The sequence below is a fragment of the Exophiala bonariae genome (assembly GCF_035927105.1).
Source record: "Exophiala bonariae strain CCFEE 5792 chromosome Unknown scaffold_18, whole genome shotgun sequence".
Taxonomy (NCBI): domain Eukaryota; kingdom Fungi; phylum Ascomycota; class Eurotiomycetes; order Chaetothyriales; family Herpotrichiellaceae; genus Exophiala; species Exophiala bonariae.
In genome coordinates this window covers 395,543-414,065 of record NW_027042493.1, presented here as the reverse complement: position 1 = coordinate 414,065, position 18,523 = coordinate 395,543, and the positions used below count along the sequence as shown (strand labels likewise).

At 49.3% G+C, this 18,523-nt stretch overlaps 4 protein-coding genes across 4 annotated transcripts; 2 read left to right on the top strand and 2 right to left on the bottom strand.

Moving 5' to 3' along the window:
* Positions 1–151: 151 nt before the first annotated feature.
* Positions 152–2,959, bottom strand: LTR84_004083 (uncharacterized protein; the record flags this gene model as incomplete). The annotated part of the gene is made up of 1 exon (XM_064847662.1): positions 152–2,959. The coding sequence occupies one exon, from the start codon at positions 2,957–2,959 to the stop codon at positions 152–154; it is 2,808 nt and encodes a 935-aa protein (XP_064704774.1).
* Positions 2,960–3,480: 521 nt separating this feature from the next.
* Positions 3,481–4,603, top strand: TPC1 (mitochondrial thiamine pyrophosphate transporter; the record flags this gene model as incomplete). Its single annotated transcript, XM_064847661.1, has 3 exons — positions 3,481–3,516; positions 3,576–4,409; positions 4,475–4,603. 3 exons carry the CDS (start codon positions 3,481–3,483, stop codon positions 4,601–4,603), a joined length of 999 nt encoding a protein of 332 aa, XP_064704773.1.
* Positions 4,604–7,459: 2,856 nt separating this feature from the next.
* On the bottom strand, positions 7,460–12,662 carry LTR84_004081 (uncharacterized protein; the record flags this gene model as incomplete). The annotated part of the gene is made up of 10 exons (XM_064847660.1): positions 7,460–7,966; positions 8,043–8,588; positions 8,694–8,700; positions 8,755–9,417; positions 9,464–9,777; positions 9,828–10,544; positions 10,601–11,521; positions 11,852–12,351; positions 12,403–12,413; positions 12,463–12,662. 10 exons carry the CDS (start codon positions 12,660–12,662, stop codon positions 7,460–7,462), a joined length of 4,386 nt encoding a protein of 1,461 aa, XP_064704772.1.
* A 2,684-nt stretch (positions 12,663–15,346) lies between these two features.
* Positions 15,347–16,738, top strand: LTR84_004080 (uncharacterized protein; the record flags this gene model as incomplete). The annotated part of the gene is made up of 1 exon (XM_064847659.1): positions 15,347–16,738. One exon carries the CDS (start codon positions 15,347–15,349, stop codon positions 16,736–16,738), a length of 1,392 nt encoding a protein of 463 aa, XP_064704771.1.
* Between the last annotated feature and the right edge of the window lie 1,785 nt (positions 16,739–18,523).

Sequence of the window (18,523 nt, the reverse complement as noted above, 5' to 3'; positions counted from 1 at the left end):
AGTGGACAACAGACAACTGGGTGGTGGTCGGCTATCAGAGACATGTTTACTGGTTTTATCCTAACATTGCCAATTCAAGGGCCATTGTTCAGCACAGACCTGAATCGTTTTGCAGGAAATCATTTACATCTCTCAAACATATCATATGGTTTCATACACCGTAATTGAGTTTCCCATCTCCAGAGCCCCAGCCGTCCCCTCCATTCTCGACTTTGAACAGCCCATTCTTGCGTTTCTCAGCGTCCCATTTCTCAATCCACCCTTTCATTTTCTCTCGACTTTTCGCGCTTCCAACATTAACCGTCGGTATAATGCGATTGATGCGTAAAGCGCAACAGAACATCGTCAACTCTCGAAAAGAACTGTGTTCTGAATAGGGTACGCCGAAGCAATTGGACTCTTTAGTGCTGCCTCGCTGTGGTGCAAGATCTCGCATCGTGAAGCGACTCTTCCAGCCATCGGAATTCAGGACCGTGCTCACGGCAGGATTCTCGGTGAAGCGAGAAGTTGGTGGTCGATATGACCAGCCGGTAGGCCGGAAGCCAACCACTCGAGCGAAATGCCCTTTGTAGGTCATCATGTAGTCGTGTAAGGTTTCCGCCCGAAGCTCCATTAAAGTCTGCATGTGAACTTGTGCCTCCAACGGGTTCTTGGTCAGGCGTGCATTAAGGTCAGGATCCTCAAGGCATGCACAGATGCGCATCTTGCCGGGTGGTGCATAGATCTTGGAATTCAAGGCTTTGGCTATGCCCAAGCAGATGCGTTCTTTGCCGATCGAGTAAGTGCCAATCACCACAAGAAGTCGACCTCGAGTCTTCGTCTTTGGCGACTGCTCAACTGGGCCCTGATCTTTGGCACTTTCTGACTCGCCTTGTTCCAGAAATTTCTTCATGGTGCTACCTGCCATTTCCGCCTTGGTCGTTTCCCAGCTATCAGACGAGTCGACCATTTCCTTGGATAGGCTGACGCACATTTGAGCACAGGCATCAATGACATCGTATTGGCCTGGAAATGAGTACTTGGGCGTGAGATATGTGGTGTCTAAGTAGCAGGTGTCGATGACCTGTTGTTTCATTTGTCCCGTGATACTGTCCATCACATCAGGCCGTAGCAGAGGATGGCTGATATGAGCAGGGCAGGCTCGAAAATCGCCGCAATGCAGGATTCGTGTGGCTTTGGGTGATCCATCCCTGTTCTTGCCCGTAATCTTTTCGAAAAGATAGAGCGATGACCCAGGACAATGGTTGGCGGGAATCATGGTCACAAACACACCTTTGGTATTGGGAACCTCAACCTTCTTTTCGAACTCTAGTGGGACAACCCACTTCGGATCCACCCTCAATTGCTGAACCATAAGATTACAGGTAACCTTGCTGGCATAAATTGGACCATGGCACCAGGAAGAAGTAAGTCCAATGTAGTGATCACTGTGGAAATGACTGAGGAAATACGCATTCTGCCCATCAACCTTTCCATACCTGAAAGCATCCACACAGATGTAGAAACCGGGCATGATCTTGTAGAAAGGACAGGTTCGCTGATAAGCGGGTTTCCCGCGTGATTGAACTTCATTGGTGGCTGCCGCAGCCCATGCTGCATCTTCTGCGTGCCCAGACATCAGTCTGGTAAAGGCTGAACCTCCTTTGCTTCCTTGTTTTACTGCAAAGGGGTTTGATTGTGCTGGGCGCGCGATCGCTGCACGCTGGAATCGTTTAGGCATATGGCCATCCATCTCCTTAGGCAGTATTGATGATCCTCCACCTTCTGTACTCGGCGCTTGAGGCAAAGCCGGCGCAGTCCCATCTAGGCACGCATTGACATGTGAAGATGCTTGTGCCTCTGAGAGTCCTTTCATGTTCCCACTGCATATGGGACATAGTGGAACATTATCTGTTGTTGTTGACTGGGTTTGTACGTTTGATTCATAGAAGCTTCCCGGAGTTGCAACACTCTCCGTGCCACTCTCCGACTTCGAATCCTCATCGAGTCCCATCTCCATCTCTCGTTGTTCCTCCATCCACCGTCGTTCCATGAATTCTTCACCTTCTTCGAAAAATTCATCGTTCTCGAAATCTTCCTCGTCGTCAAAATCTCCAGCATTGAACATGCTTGTACCTTCGCGATTTAGTGATGGAATAACCACTCCCGTATCCTCTGTAGGTCCTTCAATCTGGTTGTCAGGCATTCGCTCGGTCTCGGCGTCTGTGTGATTCCCAAACTCCTTCAGTCCAAGCCCGGGTTGTGTTCCTAGATTGCGTTCAAGATTTTCCATACTTTCCAGGTCGGGAACTGCTCTTACTTCTAGGTCGATGTTGTTGCCAATGTCACCTTCCTCAACAACTCCCCCATCTTCTTCGTCACTTGAGTCGTCCACGAAGCCGCCGAATCGTTTCGGAGTCCGATCTCGATCTATCGAAGAAATATCCCCGATCTGCTTCTTTGCACTTTCCAGCCCTACTGAGGGCTCAGGGGAGGGTGTCCGAACCTCCCAATCAAGACCTGGATTGTCCGTTCGCCTGCGCTTGATTGGAGTATCGTCTTCATTGAACCTCGATTGGTCTTCCTCTCTGCTTTGCTGAATGACCCGCTCAACAAGTTCTTGCTCTTTGACACTATTTTGGGAGTCCTTGAAGAATAAATGCACGTCTGATTGACTGCCAGTTGCATCAGCTTCGGGCTTGTCCGATTTGGCGAAGAAGTTCAGAATGCTTTGATTCTGCTTGAACCCAGGCTTTCTGGAACTGGGTATCTTTGAGCCCACCTGCCTCCCAATAACTGGTGTTTTCGACATTGGTAGATTCTTCTGAGGAGGTACAGCGTTTTGAGCTGCGAAAAAGGGAGATGAAACTACTTTGGGCTTTTCGGTACCGATGGGTGGTGGAGTCGGGGGTCGCCCTGTGGAAGGGAGAAGGGCATTGGTCGCATTCAGAGTAGTGTTCTCACGGGGATTCCTGAACATGTTGATAGCATTGTCGTTCTTGGGTGCATTGAAGGCTTGAGTGGTAGTGAGGGTCGTGGCGAACTTCTCAGGCGCTGTCGGCGAGAGGAGTGTCTGGAAAATCCCCGCAGACGGAGTCGACGACGCCTAAAATGCCCAGAAATGACGCGCTCGATCACCAACCGCGTAAAGTGGTTTTTGGCGGTATGGAAATACCTAGATTTCTCAACTATCAAGAGACAATATTTCGGTCGTTCTTTAAACAAGGAAAGCCTTCCTGCTTCTTCTCGAGATCATAGTAGATAATGAAAAGCAAGCGTTTTGTCTTCAATCCCGACAACGCCAAATTTACGCCCAGTCACGTGATCAAACGCATGGCAGACGACATCATCGCCAACAATTTCCCAATGTTTTGAGACCAAGATTTCTCGAAGACGAAGGTTGTCATCTCCTCCCTCCTGTCTACCATCCGTCAATCAACCAAATCTAATAACTAATTCTGCTCTCGCGATCCACGGTTGCTGCCGCGCATCTCTGAGCGCATGTCGGCGGTGCAGGTCGCGCGACTCAAGGACGAGGTAAGCACGAACCATAGCGAACAGTATTGTTGGGCTCTCTTTGATAAAGACGATTGCAGGGCACGAAACAACAAGTTGTGGTAGCTGGAGCGGTAGCCGGGCTCGTGTCGAGGTTTTGCATTGCCCCATTAGATGTGGTGAAGATTCGACTGCAGCTTCAACCCCACTCACTATCGGATCCATTGTCCTGTGATGGCATCAAAGGTCCGATTTACAAAGGTGCATTCCGCACCCTGACCACCATTGCACGACAGGAAGGTATCCGCGCACTATGGAAAGGCAATATCCCTGCCGAGCTGATGTACGTCTGCTACGGCGGCATCCAGTTTACGGCATATCGATCCTTCACCCAAGCTCAAGCCCTGCTCCCTTGGCGGCCACCACCTTCTGTCGAGTCGTTCATTAGCGGTGCATGTGCAGGAGCTGCTGCGACGTCGGTGACATACCCACTTGATCTTCTACGCACGCGGTTCGCCGCTCAAGGTCCGGAGCGTGTGTACAGAGGTCTGCTTCATTCTGTCCAAGACATCACACGACACGAGGGACCGAGAGGATTCTTCAGGGGTCTCAGTGCGGCAATCGGCCAGATTGTACCGTACATGGGCCTCTTCTTCACCAGCTACGAACTCTTGCACCAACGGATTGGTGGAACGAATTTACCTTTCGGGTCTGGCGACGCCACTGCCGGAGTCTTCGCCAGTGTGTTTGCAAAAACAGCTGTCTTCCCACTCGATCTCGTGCGGAAGAGACTGCAAGTCCAAGGACCGACGCGGACCAGATATATCCACACGAACATCCCCGAATACCGAGGCGTGATTCGAGGTCTCATCATGATCTGGCAGAGAGAAGGAATCCGCGGTTGGTATAGGGGGCTGACCGTCAGCTTGGTAAAGGTAAAAGAAAACACTTCATTTTCCTCTTCCTCCTGTTGAGACACGATCTAAAGTTTTGGTCACAGGCAGCACCGGCATCTGCAGTAACGATGTGGACGTACGAGCGCGTCCTCAAATCACTGATAACGTCGGACAAAAACGATGAGATGTGGGAGATTTATACTGGCTACGATGATGAAGATTATGATGACTGAGACTTAACAGACACTGAGCGGCATTCGCGGACTGTCCGTTTCGACACTGCTCTTTATAATATATTCACTTGCACAGCATAGCATAGCACAACGCAGCACAAGTCGATCAAGCCTAGCAAGAACACGGCATAACACCTCCGAATCAGCCCTGGGGTAACAGCACAGCTCAGATTGCTGTTCGTCCTGAATGACCCTAACCAAGATTGGAAGCACATGGCTGTGTTCGGGACAAAATGCGGCACTATTCCACTACTACCATTACAGGCCGTCTAAATTTCTGAAAACTGCCACCTGTCGCGCAAATTGAGGCGTTCCAAAGAGCGAAAGACTCCCTCTGAACACATTGCATGATGGACGGCCACGCAGAGACTGAGCCAGCATCTCAACGGCTTTTCCCACAAACGAAGGTACAAATATAGCTTGCTTGAAGCAGTAAGTTCCAGTCCCGAAACCTACTCATTATGCCGACAATGACTGATCGTGCCCAGAGACAGGTCCTATCAAGAAGGGACAGAGATACGAGAGGTGTGCAAATATGTGTATGAACTCCAGTCTATGACGGAGGCGACTATCCCAGGGCCCACAGACCGACCCATGTTGAGGCAGAGACTGGGCTTTGGAAGTAAATTTGATCGTGTACCTTTGAGCGCATGATTCGATGATGGGATAGAGCAGGGGTAGTCAAGCCTTGCCATAAGTACTTCTCTCGAACCCTTAATATTAATGAATAATACTACACTTCTTATACATCTCAAAAACAACATCAATAATCAGTACATCGTCTAGACTCGTTGCAGCGATTGTGATTCATTTATTTAGGTACACGTATGTACACATATTTTGCTCATGTATGTGATGGGGGTATTTCCTTACAACCTACAATGAAAGCCACCATTATCAAGTGACCGATCGACTCCACCCACCAAGGTTGGAACCACACCAGCAATGCAAACAGGATGCAGATCAGACCTAGTACTCGTAACTACCGACCAAATCTCATCTCCGCACCCGCGTACCGCCACAGCCCTCTCAGAAATCCCTGGTACTCGACCCGGGTGCTGGCGCTCCCGCTGACATCGCCACCCGAGTCACCGACGCAGAAGATTTCGCTCAGGCGCACTTGCCAGGGAGGGTAGCCATCGAGCTTCACGTATGGCCCGAAAATAATGACTAGGTCCGGCTCGCCTGCATCCACTTGTTTGTTCGGGGAAAGCGGTGGTGAGAGGCTGCCATTAGCGAAACTCTGGCCATTGTGAAGTTGTGACTCGGTGATGGAGGTTGTCGCACTGATCTCTGTATTTATGAGGTTCGGGGTAATGTCCTTAGGGGTGATTTTCCCTGCTTGTGCCATCTCTGCTAGAGTTCTTGTGAGATCGACCAGTGTATCACGCCCGTCACTAGCGGAGAGGATAAGAAGATTGAATTGTGGTCTTTTGGGGGCTGCGGATGATGGTTCAAAGCTATTCGAGCCATTCGAGCCAGGGTTTGAGGGGGGAATACGTGGTGATGGTGCCGGTGAATGCGAAGGTGTCATCAGGGAGGAATGATTTGGTGCAACGACCCTCAAACTCGGCGCTGCCGGGGCAGGACCAAAGTAAGACTTAAGCTTCAGTGTGACCAACTCCTGTACCGCAGGCATATGGGCCTTCAAAATGCCCGATCTTTCGTAGACACTGAGCAGCGGAATGCCTGCAGAGGCAGACCAGGCGCAGAGTTCTGCAACTTCGTCCATCAATGCTTCTAGGCCACCTTCTTGTTCTGATTTGAGCTTGAGGATCACGCTCAAGTGCTCGGGTATTCTGTCAAGGTTCTTAACATCTCGTTGTATGTACTCCGGCGTGCGGTGATGGTAATGCCGTATAGCCAGTAGTCGATCGATCGTGGCATGGTAGATCTGTCGCACCCGGATGTAGATGCCAAAGAGGAATTGAATGAGGAAGAAGATCAGGAAGTGGATTTTGGCTTTGAGGAAGGGCCGAACTCGGCGTCTGTGGCCAGCACTGTTGGACCGTGATCTCTGTTGGGAGCCTCCATGGCTGCCATTGGAAGTGGATGATCGACTTGCGTCCATTGTGGAATGTGATTTATTCATGGGTTCCGGGAGGTATGGTTGGAGTAACTTCTCACGTTCGGCGGCGGAGAGGTGAGAGCCTTTGTTTGCGACATCTTTGCGATATGTAAGCACGTCCTTTTGACTAAAGGGAGCCATGGTGAAAGAGTGACTGGGCAGCCAGCCCAAGAATGTGAAGGTTCAAATTGAGGAGGCGCCCAAAACCATGCAGCGCAGTGAGGGACAGTGATGTGTGAAGTGAGTCGTAATAATCCAGGGACAGCACCCTAACAAATACTTTGAAAGCAGTCACAAGTCTAATATGGTCTAATGAAATGTAAAGGCATGTCTGCATGCATTGAAGAGACGTGCGATGATAAATGCAAACTTGAAGTAGTCGATATTCGTTGGTAGTGGGTAGTTCCAAGCCACAGTATACGAGTTTATTATTTTGTCGATGATCAGCAATGGGGATGGCGAGTCCCCCAAGGAAGGTGCCGCGGCCTGCCTGACAAAACTTGGAGGCTGAGGGGGCAGGTGGAACCAAGCCTGATACCTGACGTGGCTTGCCCACTGCAGCCTTACTCGTAACTACCTGTTAGTTAGGTGGCGTAATAATGCAGGTACTCGCCTAACTGGAAAATTCAAGGAACGTGCCGCCGATGATGCTGCCATGGCCCAGCATACGTAACCGTCAGGCTGCCACCATGCTGGCCTCTGTCTTATGTCAAGCTACAGCTTCAAAACAGGCTCTGAGTTAGTTGGCTTTTTTAACTTCAGACTTCGCACCCAATACCACCGGCATATCAAATCTCAGCGAGCCTGGCCTTTATCGATGTGATATTCAGCGTAACACCATTTACCAGTGGCCCCAAGGGATCCAGCGCGACATCCAGACCAACCGTACCCAGTAGGTTGTACACTCTGCATACCACGTATACCACGTGTGGCCTCAATCCAAAAATGCTTCGGTGCTCTCGCATTTTCTTGTACTGCTCCTCGGTCACGCGAAATTGAGTGCTGCAGAACCGCTCAGTCGTAGCATCGACCAATATTAGATATGTGACGGTTTGATCCCTGAACAAGTGAAATTCACCCCAATTTGGAGGAAATGGCATCAATTTCGAGTACTGCCGCAAGAAAGCCTCAAAATCTCCGCTGCTGGCCTCGTAGAACAGGTCCGCCTCCTTCTCAGAGGTGCCCAACCCAAGCCCATTGTATTCTGGCACGACGTTGACGCGGTCTCGAATTCGGCTGACCCAGTTGGTGGTAGAGAAACCCGCCAGATTCAGGGCACGCAGACGCTCAAAGACCTGTAATCAAGGTTAGTAGTGATGTTCCATTATGGCGAATGGGTTTCAAATTTGCAGCCACCTGGCCACTACTTACGTAGAGCTCGCCAGCTGCGTTGATCTTGTCCTTCTTCACCGTTTTCTCATGCCTCAGCCCAAGAAAATCTCGAATGCTATCATTATCATTCTCGAAGCTCCACTGCGTAGCAGACGCGGGAGAACATCCACCACTGGCTTCTCTCGCGTGTCGAATGAGCCTTTCCAGGAAACGTTGGTACACGCTATCGCAAGACTTCTCTGTCGAGGCACGGTGGGAGTTGTTCGGAACCCTGGCTCCAGTCGCCGAGCCAACATTAAATCGGCACGTGTTCTCAAGCCATGTCGCGGGTGCAAGATCTTCCTCTGCCATGATTCTTTCCAGTGCATTCGGTACGTCGTTGATAATCCGGTAGAGTTGCTTCTTCGCCTCTGGATTCTCGATTCGCAGGACTTTCGCAAGCTCCGGTGGCAAATCAGTACGAAAACAGGTATGGATGTCGGCTAAAACACTCGGTACAAAGATCTCGATACCTTCCTCCGCCTCCTCGACCATCAGAGAAGGCCTTGCACTGTTTACTGTGATGGGTCTGCCCTCAAAGATGACCTGGAAGTTAGTCGTCATTTTGTCACACGAAATGACCTTAGCTCTCATCAATGACTCGTGGGTCGTTTTGTTTTTGTTGAAATATCGGCTGCTCTGGTGGGATACCGCACAACTGAATAGATTTCAGTCTCCAATCAAACCATCGAAACCGAGAAGAGACGCTTACCAAGAGATAGCATATGCTCTGTGTCGAAGGTAAGAGGTGAGTTCCAGGTGCGTCAAGCTCCTTCCCTTGGCTACATTCGCATTGATAACAACGGTAACGTGCTGCGACAAGGATGCCCCCAACAAATCGAGGGCATCAAGAAGAGGATACACGAAGGTCATTTCAGCGTCGTCGAAGTCCAGGAACCTGAGCTGGCCGGAAAAGAGAGTTGCGTATCTTTTGTTGTCGGCAATGAAGAAAGCACTTCCAGGTTTGTTAAGCGATTTGAACTTTCCACGGGTACATGGTAGGAAGCAACATGCTTTGAGCTTGTTTAAACAATCTTTTACCTCTTCGTCCCGTGTTGTGACTTGAATCACTTGGCCCGTGACAATTAGTAACTCTCTAAGTCGTTTGAAAGTTTCTAGATCAAAAGAGGCATCGGTGCTGCTTTTGGAATTCCTCTCAATTCGTTCTGCAGCGCTCGCTATCTTTCCAAGTAGCATTACTACATCCTGGGTAACGACTCCGATATCTTTTCGAAAGAAGTCCTCGAGGTCTGGATACCAGGGTCCAATGGTTGTCCGTCCAGTTAAGTCGGCAGTGCCTTGCCAAATCGTTTCCGAGGTCAAGAGCCATCTGTTACCAGGAGCATATATGTAGCCGTGTTCGGTGAACTCATGCCTATATCAATCAGTTAATTTCATATAGGGCTGGCGACAGATTTTACCTAATCAGCTCTTTGGTCGCTAGATCCTTACCCAGATCTGAGAGAGTCCGGTAATGAACAGAAAGCAGTTCGACTGATGGACTACCGTTGCATTTAATCTCTTCGATCTCAAGCAAAACGTCCCCATATGATGGTTCGCAAACCCCAACTATCTCAACAAACAATCGTCTCGCATTTGCATCCCCGTGATTATATATCTCGCGCAGGACAGGTTTTAAGGTAATGCTTTCACCACTCCAAAACAAGTCTTCAGGGGCACACCAAGGGTTGACTTTCCATGGGATGAATATCCCCTTCATTTTTGAAAATTTGGCCTTCCTATGTCAGAACCACCATAAAGGCTGTATGAATGGGAATCACTTACTCTCAAAATCGACGATTCCTTCTGGGTCACAACATCTGCGATGTCCCTGTATATCTTACTGCATGTACGTAAGCCCCAAGCCAGGCAATCCGCGCCTTCCTTGCTGCGTTTTTCAAGTTCGTCTTTCGTAGCAGCGAGTGCTGAAAAGTGATAGTCCAGGTTGACGTCGACAGTGACACCAAAGCATTCTAGAAATCTCCACGAATCTTCCATTTCCGGGTCAATCTCCACTGGCAGCTTGAGGAACGGGAGGGTGCTGGAGAGATCAAGCCCCTCACTTCTTGACAGCAGCGTTGTCGTTGGAAGAATCGTGGTGCTCAAGCATTGCTTAGTCCCGTTCCGACAGATCACCAACAGCTCCTTCAGGGTTGTCTCAACTTCAGAAACTTCCTCCAGCTGATAGCTTCCTTCCCAGTATTTGTGTAAGCATCCTAGGAATTTCACGCTGTTGGTTTCTGCCGTCTTTTGTAATATTGGGTGCAATTTATTGCTGCTATCCAATAATGTAGGGAAAGAGCAAACGCCCGAGCATTCATTCAGCCATGAATGCCACGTCTGACCATGCCGGGAAGGAATACTCTCCGCAGGATTCTCAGTGTAGGATTGATGAAGAAAGCCGTACGTGCCTGGTACAGCATCAATAGGGACCTCTCCCAGAAGGTCCTGAACATCGTATTCCTTATCTGTTCGGAAGAAGAGCTTTGTGGACGGCAAGGTCTTGCAGTCTTCACTGACTGCATGAAAGCAGGACTCTTGTGGAGGAGTGTCCTGACCCAGCCAAAATAGTATTTGGAATTGAGCAACTGAATCTTTGACCTGTCTGGGCGTATCGCCGATACTTCTGCATCCAGAGCTGCTTTTCGTAGAACAGGTTCGGGGCAGGTGCCAATACCCAAACTCTCATAGAAAAGTCGTCTTTTATCGATCGTATAGCACTCCGGATGGAGACGTTGTAAGTCAAAGCTGTCAGGTATATCGACCTTGAAATGTGGTCCGTCGATTGCTCTGGGCAGATAAGTGATGTCACCGCCTGTCCCTTCTGGTAACACCCACTCTACAGTTGCTGGATAGTCAAGGCGTGTTATCAGGGGAATGATCTTCTTATTCAATACCCCAGATCCCCACCCCAAATCTATCAGGTACTGCAAGATACCGATCATTGCTGTATGCCAACCGTCGGCAAGACATTTTTTATGAAGACTGTTCGGGGTTTTATTCCATAGGACTAGCAAAAGGCGTCTGAACACCTCAACCGGACTGATTGTCTGCACTCCGAGAATCTTCAATCTCTTCACATGCTCACGTGTGTAGTGCGGCGATAGATATCTGAATTCATCATCATCACCATCATCATCGGCCAGATCTGGTAGAATGGGCTCGTTTTCAAACATCATTTCGGGTGGGAGGTCCATAACGCAGCGTAGCGACTTCTTCTTGCCACCCTTAGTGTACAAAATGCGAAGACACGCCAATTGTTTGTGAATATCTTCATGAAAACTCTCCCAAAATAGCTCCGCGGATGAGACAGGGAGGAACGAAACCCATTTATGGCTCAGCGGATCTGCAGGCTCTGTGAACTTTTCGACAGCTGATACGAAGCACTGGACAATACCATCGCGCAAGGCATTGTTCCACCTATTCTTGAGTATAGCATTACGGTCAGGGGCAAGAATGAAATCTGCCTGCACGAGGAACTTTGCTGGTCAGCGCATGAATCACTGAAGATTGTAGACACTCACAGGCAGTTGTGATAGCCGTTGAACCGGGACGAAGGCAAATGCATGCTGACCATTGTCTGGTACAATGGGAAGATCTGTGTCCGGGCGCACAGGAAATCCTAGAGCGACTAGATTGCGGTCGTGATCTCGTCATAGCTTGTCACAATTCAATGGGACTCCGGATACTCTGCAGCTTATGGTTCTGATCTTGATTTCCGTGTCCTTGTTCATCATCTCCTTATCGCCAGTGGATCGGACATGACGCGAAATCATAATATGACCATCCGAATGCTCCCCAGTTCTTACCAAAGTTTGTTGCTCGTTGCGTCCCAAGACATCTTCGTAGATTATCTCAATCTTTCTCACTGCGCGTAGGGCAAACAGAAGTGTAGTTGGGAGCTCGTCAAATACGTTAATCAGTTCACCCAGGTCTTCAGGATCACATCTTTCCAGCGACAGTCTTATTCTTGTGGTATAGCCAGAAGGTAGTGGCTCAGTTGATGGTTCAGTCCACTCTGGTGTCGCGATTGCCGATGCGTTCCTAATATCGAGCTGGTACCAGAACCTAAAAGACCAATTGTTTGACTGTATGTGTGCCTTGTTAGCAACACTAAACACAGATTTGAAGCCAATGCCCTCGTCCCCTGTAGTCTGATGATTGTCCTTCTTTGAACTCTCACCAACAGAGCAGATCGAGACCACATCGGCTTGTGTGAACCCTCGTTCATTAGACTCGATCAAAATCTCTTTTGCTCGAAGCCGAAAGATCAAAGATGGAATGTCGTTGCCTTCGTAAGCTGCATCATCTGCATTTTGCAACAGTTCCGTTATGAATCTGAATCTCGAAGAACACATACGTTGCAAAGCACTGGGACAGGTTACAAGATTTCTGGTAGGCCGAAGGTGAATCGACTTACATTTCAGAATCTTTTTCCAACCTTCTGTTTTTCTGCTCGGACATTTGTCGATAATGGTCCTGAAAGCATTGCTCTGTTTTTTGTAACTCTAGCTTGTAACAGGGGTTGATTCCCAGTACATCCCGTCTGATGTCTTCGATTATTGCTTTTGCTTCATCCCTACTGACTTTATGGGGATCTTTAGGAACTGTGGAGGCCATTGCTAGAAGCGAATGTTGGTCTCTGGTTTGCAGTGTCAGTCACACACGCCGAATGCTGGCACTGACATTGATCGGGGTGTGAAACTCGGGATGACAACATACCTAGATGTCTTGAAATACTAGCAGCAGGCGTAGAATATGGTGAGAGTCTTAGTATTATTGTTCGCAGCTAGCATCCTCATGGAGGTGTTCATTAGTACCGGCACCAATGCACTAGCTATGGCCACCGACCAAAACGTGGCTGAGTACCACTGAAAGTAGAATATATCAGTACTCGATACAGTGCTGGTCTGCAAGTGGACAAATATGCGATGAAAGAAGATGTGCACCTCGAGGCTCGAACTCATTCAGCCATTGTGCAAACAATGCACTAGTTTCAGTTCAGCGTCCAAGGGAGATGTCCTGCACATGCCGGTAGGCGCCACGTGGGTGTTCCCCATCCGATGGGATGGGTCAACCACTCACGGCCAATTGGTATCTGTTACGAGGCCGTACCATTGATATGGAGTAACGTCCTTCGAGTCGAGCTCGATCACTCCGGCCAGGGGGGGCGCCTGCTGAATTGAGGTCTACTGGTAAGATTGAAAATGCAGTTACAGGGAGCATACTTGCAGGGGATAGAATCGCATACTCAGGGGCGCGCGAAAAGAGCAGGCTGCGCTTGGAAAGATGGCAAGGTTCTCGTTCTGGTCTTCTTCATTTCTGGGTTACCTTGGGCTTGCTCATGACTCAAGTGAACACGCCACCAACTTCCAGTAGATGGGTGCATGTTGTTTAGACGACGATTTAGGCCTAGTAAAAGGACTTGATACTGCAGCATAGTGGAGACTGCTCACGACGAAGGAACAGGTTTGGCGCATCACAGGTCCATGCGCTTCGACAAAGCCACTAGTATGGAGCATGCCAACTCAGGAGAGAATCCAATTTAAAAACCTTCGCTTCAAATATTGGGGGGCAATGGTATAACATTCTAAGGCAAGTGATTCCACGCCTCTGTCATTATGATGAGGGTGACAAGGACTCGGAGAGCAAGTTTGGTTGTTGATGGGAAGAACTGAATCGTTCATTTCCGCGGCACGGGCCGGAGTTTTCTCAAGAACCAGAATTCGCCCCTTCCATTTGAGATGACTTGATTAGGTCCTTGCTTGCCAAGCAAACCATCAAACGCACTTGTTGCACAAGCTTGAATAGACGTCAATCGTAGTAGTACGTATCGAGAATTCTTCATTATATGCTCCCTACCTTAGGCAAACATCCTTTGCCGTTAGTAAACCTCCTCTGTGTGGTTGATCGATTCCTCTAAGAGCGGTGAATCTCCTGCTCCCCACCCAAAAGTCTCTGAAGCGGGCTTCAAGAGTTGATTTGCCCGGAAGTGACTCTTCAGCTGGCGGAGAGCTCAGGCTTGGTTCAACGCTGTGAAAAAGGCAACCGTCCAAGCTCCAGGTGGCAACCAAATGGGCCATAGCGGACGCCTTCTCCATGAATCTGAACCCCCTCGGCTGAGGAAGCTCTAATGTCTGGACTGAATGATGGGAGACATCCAAAATAGCTGCATGAAGGCATTGTTCGAGATCCGTAAGTGTTGATGTCTCACGTGAACTAAGACCTGCATCGCAGCTTGCTCGGTTCATCAGATCAACTTGAGCCTCGAGGGGAAGAAGAGCAATGTGACGTGGATCATATCTCGAAAAACGCATCAATGCCAATTCCAGGACCTCCCGATTCAATGGATTGGCAGTGTCCAGGCGTAGGGCAGCACCAATCTGTGTCAAGTGAAGGCCTGGGAAGATCTCATCACATGATTCAGTGTTTGGGTGTTAAGCATATTAATTATTTTGCTCAAATTCACTCTCACTAACATCGGCCCAGCAGAAACTTAAACGGTCATGGTGACTCAGTGGTCTCGATCTTGTCCGGACAAACTGGCACCGGGCCAGAAGGCATCAAGATCCGATGCACTGAGTTCGAATCCCTCTTCTGTCAACAATCCGACGACAAATTTGGTCCCGATCTTGTCCGGAAAAACTGGCACCGGGCCAGAAGGCATCAAGCTCCGATCTTCGAACCGACGACAACTTGATCCCGGTCTTGTACAGGTCACTCAGGCCCCGAGCCTCATAGCAGCAGCAAGACCCGATCCCTTCGAACGAACGAGCGAGCGATTCGGAAAAAACTCCCCCGAGGAGTTTTCCCTCCCCAAGACCCCCATTTCAAAGGGGTTCTTGGGAATAGGTTTTTGTATTTTTGAGCCTGGTTCTTTGTTTACTATTCTCTAAGGTTTCCTCTCCCTTGGAGAAGCACCTTTATTCTTTATTCGTTATTTTTCGACTTTTTTTTGCCTAAAGAAAAGAGGTATCTTTCTTTATCTGTAGTATCTACGTCAAACTACCTTTCAAAAATAATAATTTAGAAACTTCTCTGTCTCTACTCCCTGTGGGATTGATATCTCATAGCACTACTCTATGGAGATTATAAGTTCTTATATATCAGGTAGAGGCCCAAGATCTCGCAGCTACAGTGCTCATTTCACTTCATTTTGGAACACAGAAATGAAGGGCTCCAGCTTGTGAAGACAAATTCACTCCCTTCTCAGGTCTCCCAATCTTTCTCTGATTTCACTTCATCTCACCAATCTACAACTTCACTGTTGGTCTCCAACCTTCACCTTCTCTTCACTGAAGAAAATGTGGCAGGCTCCTGCTGGGTATATATTCAATCCTGAAAACCTTCAGACTTACACTCCTTCTTATGACGCGTACTCTGGGTTTTCTGATGAGAAGAAGGAGCCTTCAAGGTCAGTGAAACCGTTCATTCACAGTGTTATCTCCTACGCATCTCGTACCTCTCCACCTTCACACTCAGGGCAAGGACAAAGTGACGAGATGGTAGCTGCAATGAAGCGCAATGATACTTGGATTGAGCGCAGGTCTGAAGGACGATATTATTGGGTCCGGAAGAAGTCTGCTCGCAGTCAATTGTCTCTGCGGCACCTGCTGTTTGAAGCCCTACGTCCGCGTGCTCGCTCATTCTTTTCCAGGGATTCACGTCATAACCACCACATTCGATGTTCCAACCCCGGAGCACCTCTTCTCCTACCGCCACCCACTTCCTCTCCTCCAGAAGACTCACAGGAATACACGCCTCCTCCTACTGATCCTTCCTCATATCAGGCTCAACAGTTGCCACAACAAGTCAACATGAATTCTTTTCCCCCATGCCAGGATCCTCCCAATATTGAGCCAAATGGCATCTTCGCAAAACATCATGTCACGTCTCATGGCCAACTTCCTCTCTACCCTCCTCCACCTCCGATCATGCCCGTGTCGATCCCTTATCCTGTGCCCGGCCATGGACTACCATTTATTCTCCCACAACCGCCGGTGGTACACCAGGCACCATGCTTTGCACCACCTCCTCCGCAACCAACACCATTTGTTCTGCCACCTCCGTTGTCACAACTACACCATCAGCCCCAGCCTCAGCCTCAGCCTCAGCAACTACCACTCCCAGGCTTGAGCAGCTTCTCTAGCCTGCGATACAAGTGTGATAACTGTGGGAGATTCCGGTCTGCTCGGTTTCACAAGAGACACCCCATACCACCCGGTGCCATTCCCGCAAAGACAATTTGCCAGAGATGCAGAGAAGTGGCTACCGACACTGAGGATGACAGCAGTTCAGACGGCTATGCGCAACGTGTTCACAGACGCCATAGCTTCGGAGCTCGAAGTCGGAATGCCTCCAACATTCGCAGTGCGAGAAACAGAAACAACCCAAGAGGTGCTCGTGGTCAGTCTTCTGCTGGAGAGTGGTTGAATGAAAATAACCATGATGGTTTTGCCGGGCCTCCCTACTCTCCACAGACAACTCCCATTGATTTGAGCAGAGGGCGAAGACACAACAGAAGAAGCTCTAGACACCATCATCACGAGTCCACCGAGATGGAGTTGTCAGCAGGCTTCCGAAATCTCAAGCTCGTGCCACAGGAGCAGATGTTCTATCTTGAGTCTGAGGACGAACATCGCCCGAGTTCCAAGTACTACAAAGATCGAAGTGATCATGACTCTTGTCACAAGTGAGTAATTTGCCATACCACGATTTCATGAGGTCAGACATGAAGCTAACGACCTCAGTCCTCATCCATACACATCCCCGATGGCCAGGTCTCGGTTTGCTGGACCGAGACCTGCAACTCCGTTTCATCCTAATCATGTGAGGATGAATTCTACTGTTTTGCACCACCACGAAGAGATGCCCCGGGTTTACGATGGGGCAGGACAATCCACGACCAAACATTCATCACGACCCTTTTCGTGGCAAGAGCAACATCAGGCGAGGCCATTGGAGCGGACAATGCATCTCCCCTCCCCACAGGCTCATGCTCCATACCTTCGGAACGAGAACAGTGACGGAGATCTGTCCGAGCATGGTAGAATTCGGAGCCAAGAAAGATCGAGATCGACTCGCCGTGGTCGCAGTAGGGGCAAAGGACACGGGAGGAGAAGAATTGGTAGGTTTATCCGGCAACGACTGATACGCTCTCTCACTGACCGCATGGAAATAGGAGAGGAGCATCCTGTCACTGATCAAAACCCTCATGCGCCTAGCCCACCACCTGCTCAACGACCCTCAAGCACATGGAGAAGAGATTCTGAACAAAGTGGGTACGAGGAACAGCCTCATCGGACCCCTGCTCGTACTAAGTCGTATCGTCCGCCGCCTTCTCCCTCAGACGATGACCTGGACCTCCGACCTAGAGACATGGTCACATCGATCGAAAAGCAGCGTAGTCCCGCCAAAGCAGACTACTATAGGTGGGATGAGGATGGGATGCGAGTAAGGGTTCGTGAAATTTGAACCCTTACTCCAGACATGGGCTCCAAGGAGGATGAGGGACAGGGTCCAAGGATTGAATCAAGAGATTGTCCACACTGGATGGCTAAAACAACGTTGAGCTGAAGTCGGATGTTCAAGTGTCGCCAGTTGCAGGGAGGTCTAAACTGGATCAAGGATTGCTAAACGGAGGATGCCGATGAAGAAAGTCTAGGCCAGCTCGAACATGACCGAGATGGATGTCGGTGGCTCCCACGCGATACCTCAATGGGTAGCTCAAGAAATCATGTACAGCAACTTGAGGCTCAACTTGGAGGTACTACTAGATGTCTCGACCGGAAAGCAGGTCCAGGTTTGCTCAAACTGGATAGATGCTACACCTGAAAACATACTCTAATCCACATTGGGATGAAAATTCTTGACGTAAAGAACCCTGGAGTGCTCCGGCGGTCAGGTGGCGTCTTCGAGCTTGCGCTATCCCATTGCCGTCACCATGTCCCAGGCTAAGATGATCTAGTTAGTTGCGCGTGTCCCAAGTTCCCAGCTCCCAGATCTGAAGCAGTGATACGGAGTAACTAAGTAACTAGTGAGGGGAAACCTTGGAAGTGTCAACGGTGAACAATGGAGTATGCACCGTGCCTAAAAAGCCCAAGGCTAATAGATAGCCATTACTAAAATCCAGAAAAGCATCCCTGAACGACACGTGGACTATTAACGGCGTTAGGGGGGAAGTTGGGAGGCGAAGAAACAAAAAAGTATTCATCAGTCCCGACTCGCTCGGTAGCGGGAGCGGAGAGTGGGATTCAAGTGCAAGGATCCTTTCTGGGGAATTCATCTGTTCGTATTAGGCGACAAGAGGATGAGGATGCTCCTCAAAATCCGTACAGAGGATCCGTGTTCGAATGAGTCGAGTCTCTGAGGGTCGGCTTAGTATTGAACATTGAACATTGCACATTGACCAGGGTAGTTGAATGAGAAGGTGTCGATTCTCTCTAACTAGCGCATAAGTCAGCTGCTCTGGAGCAGGTCGT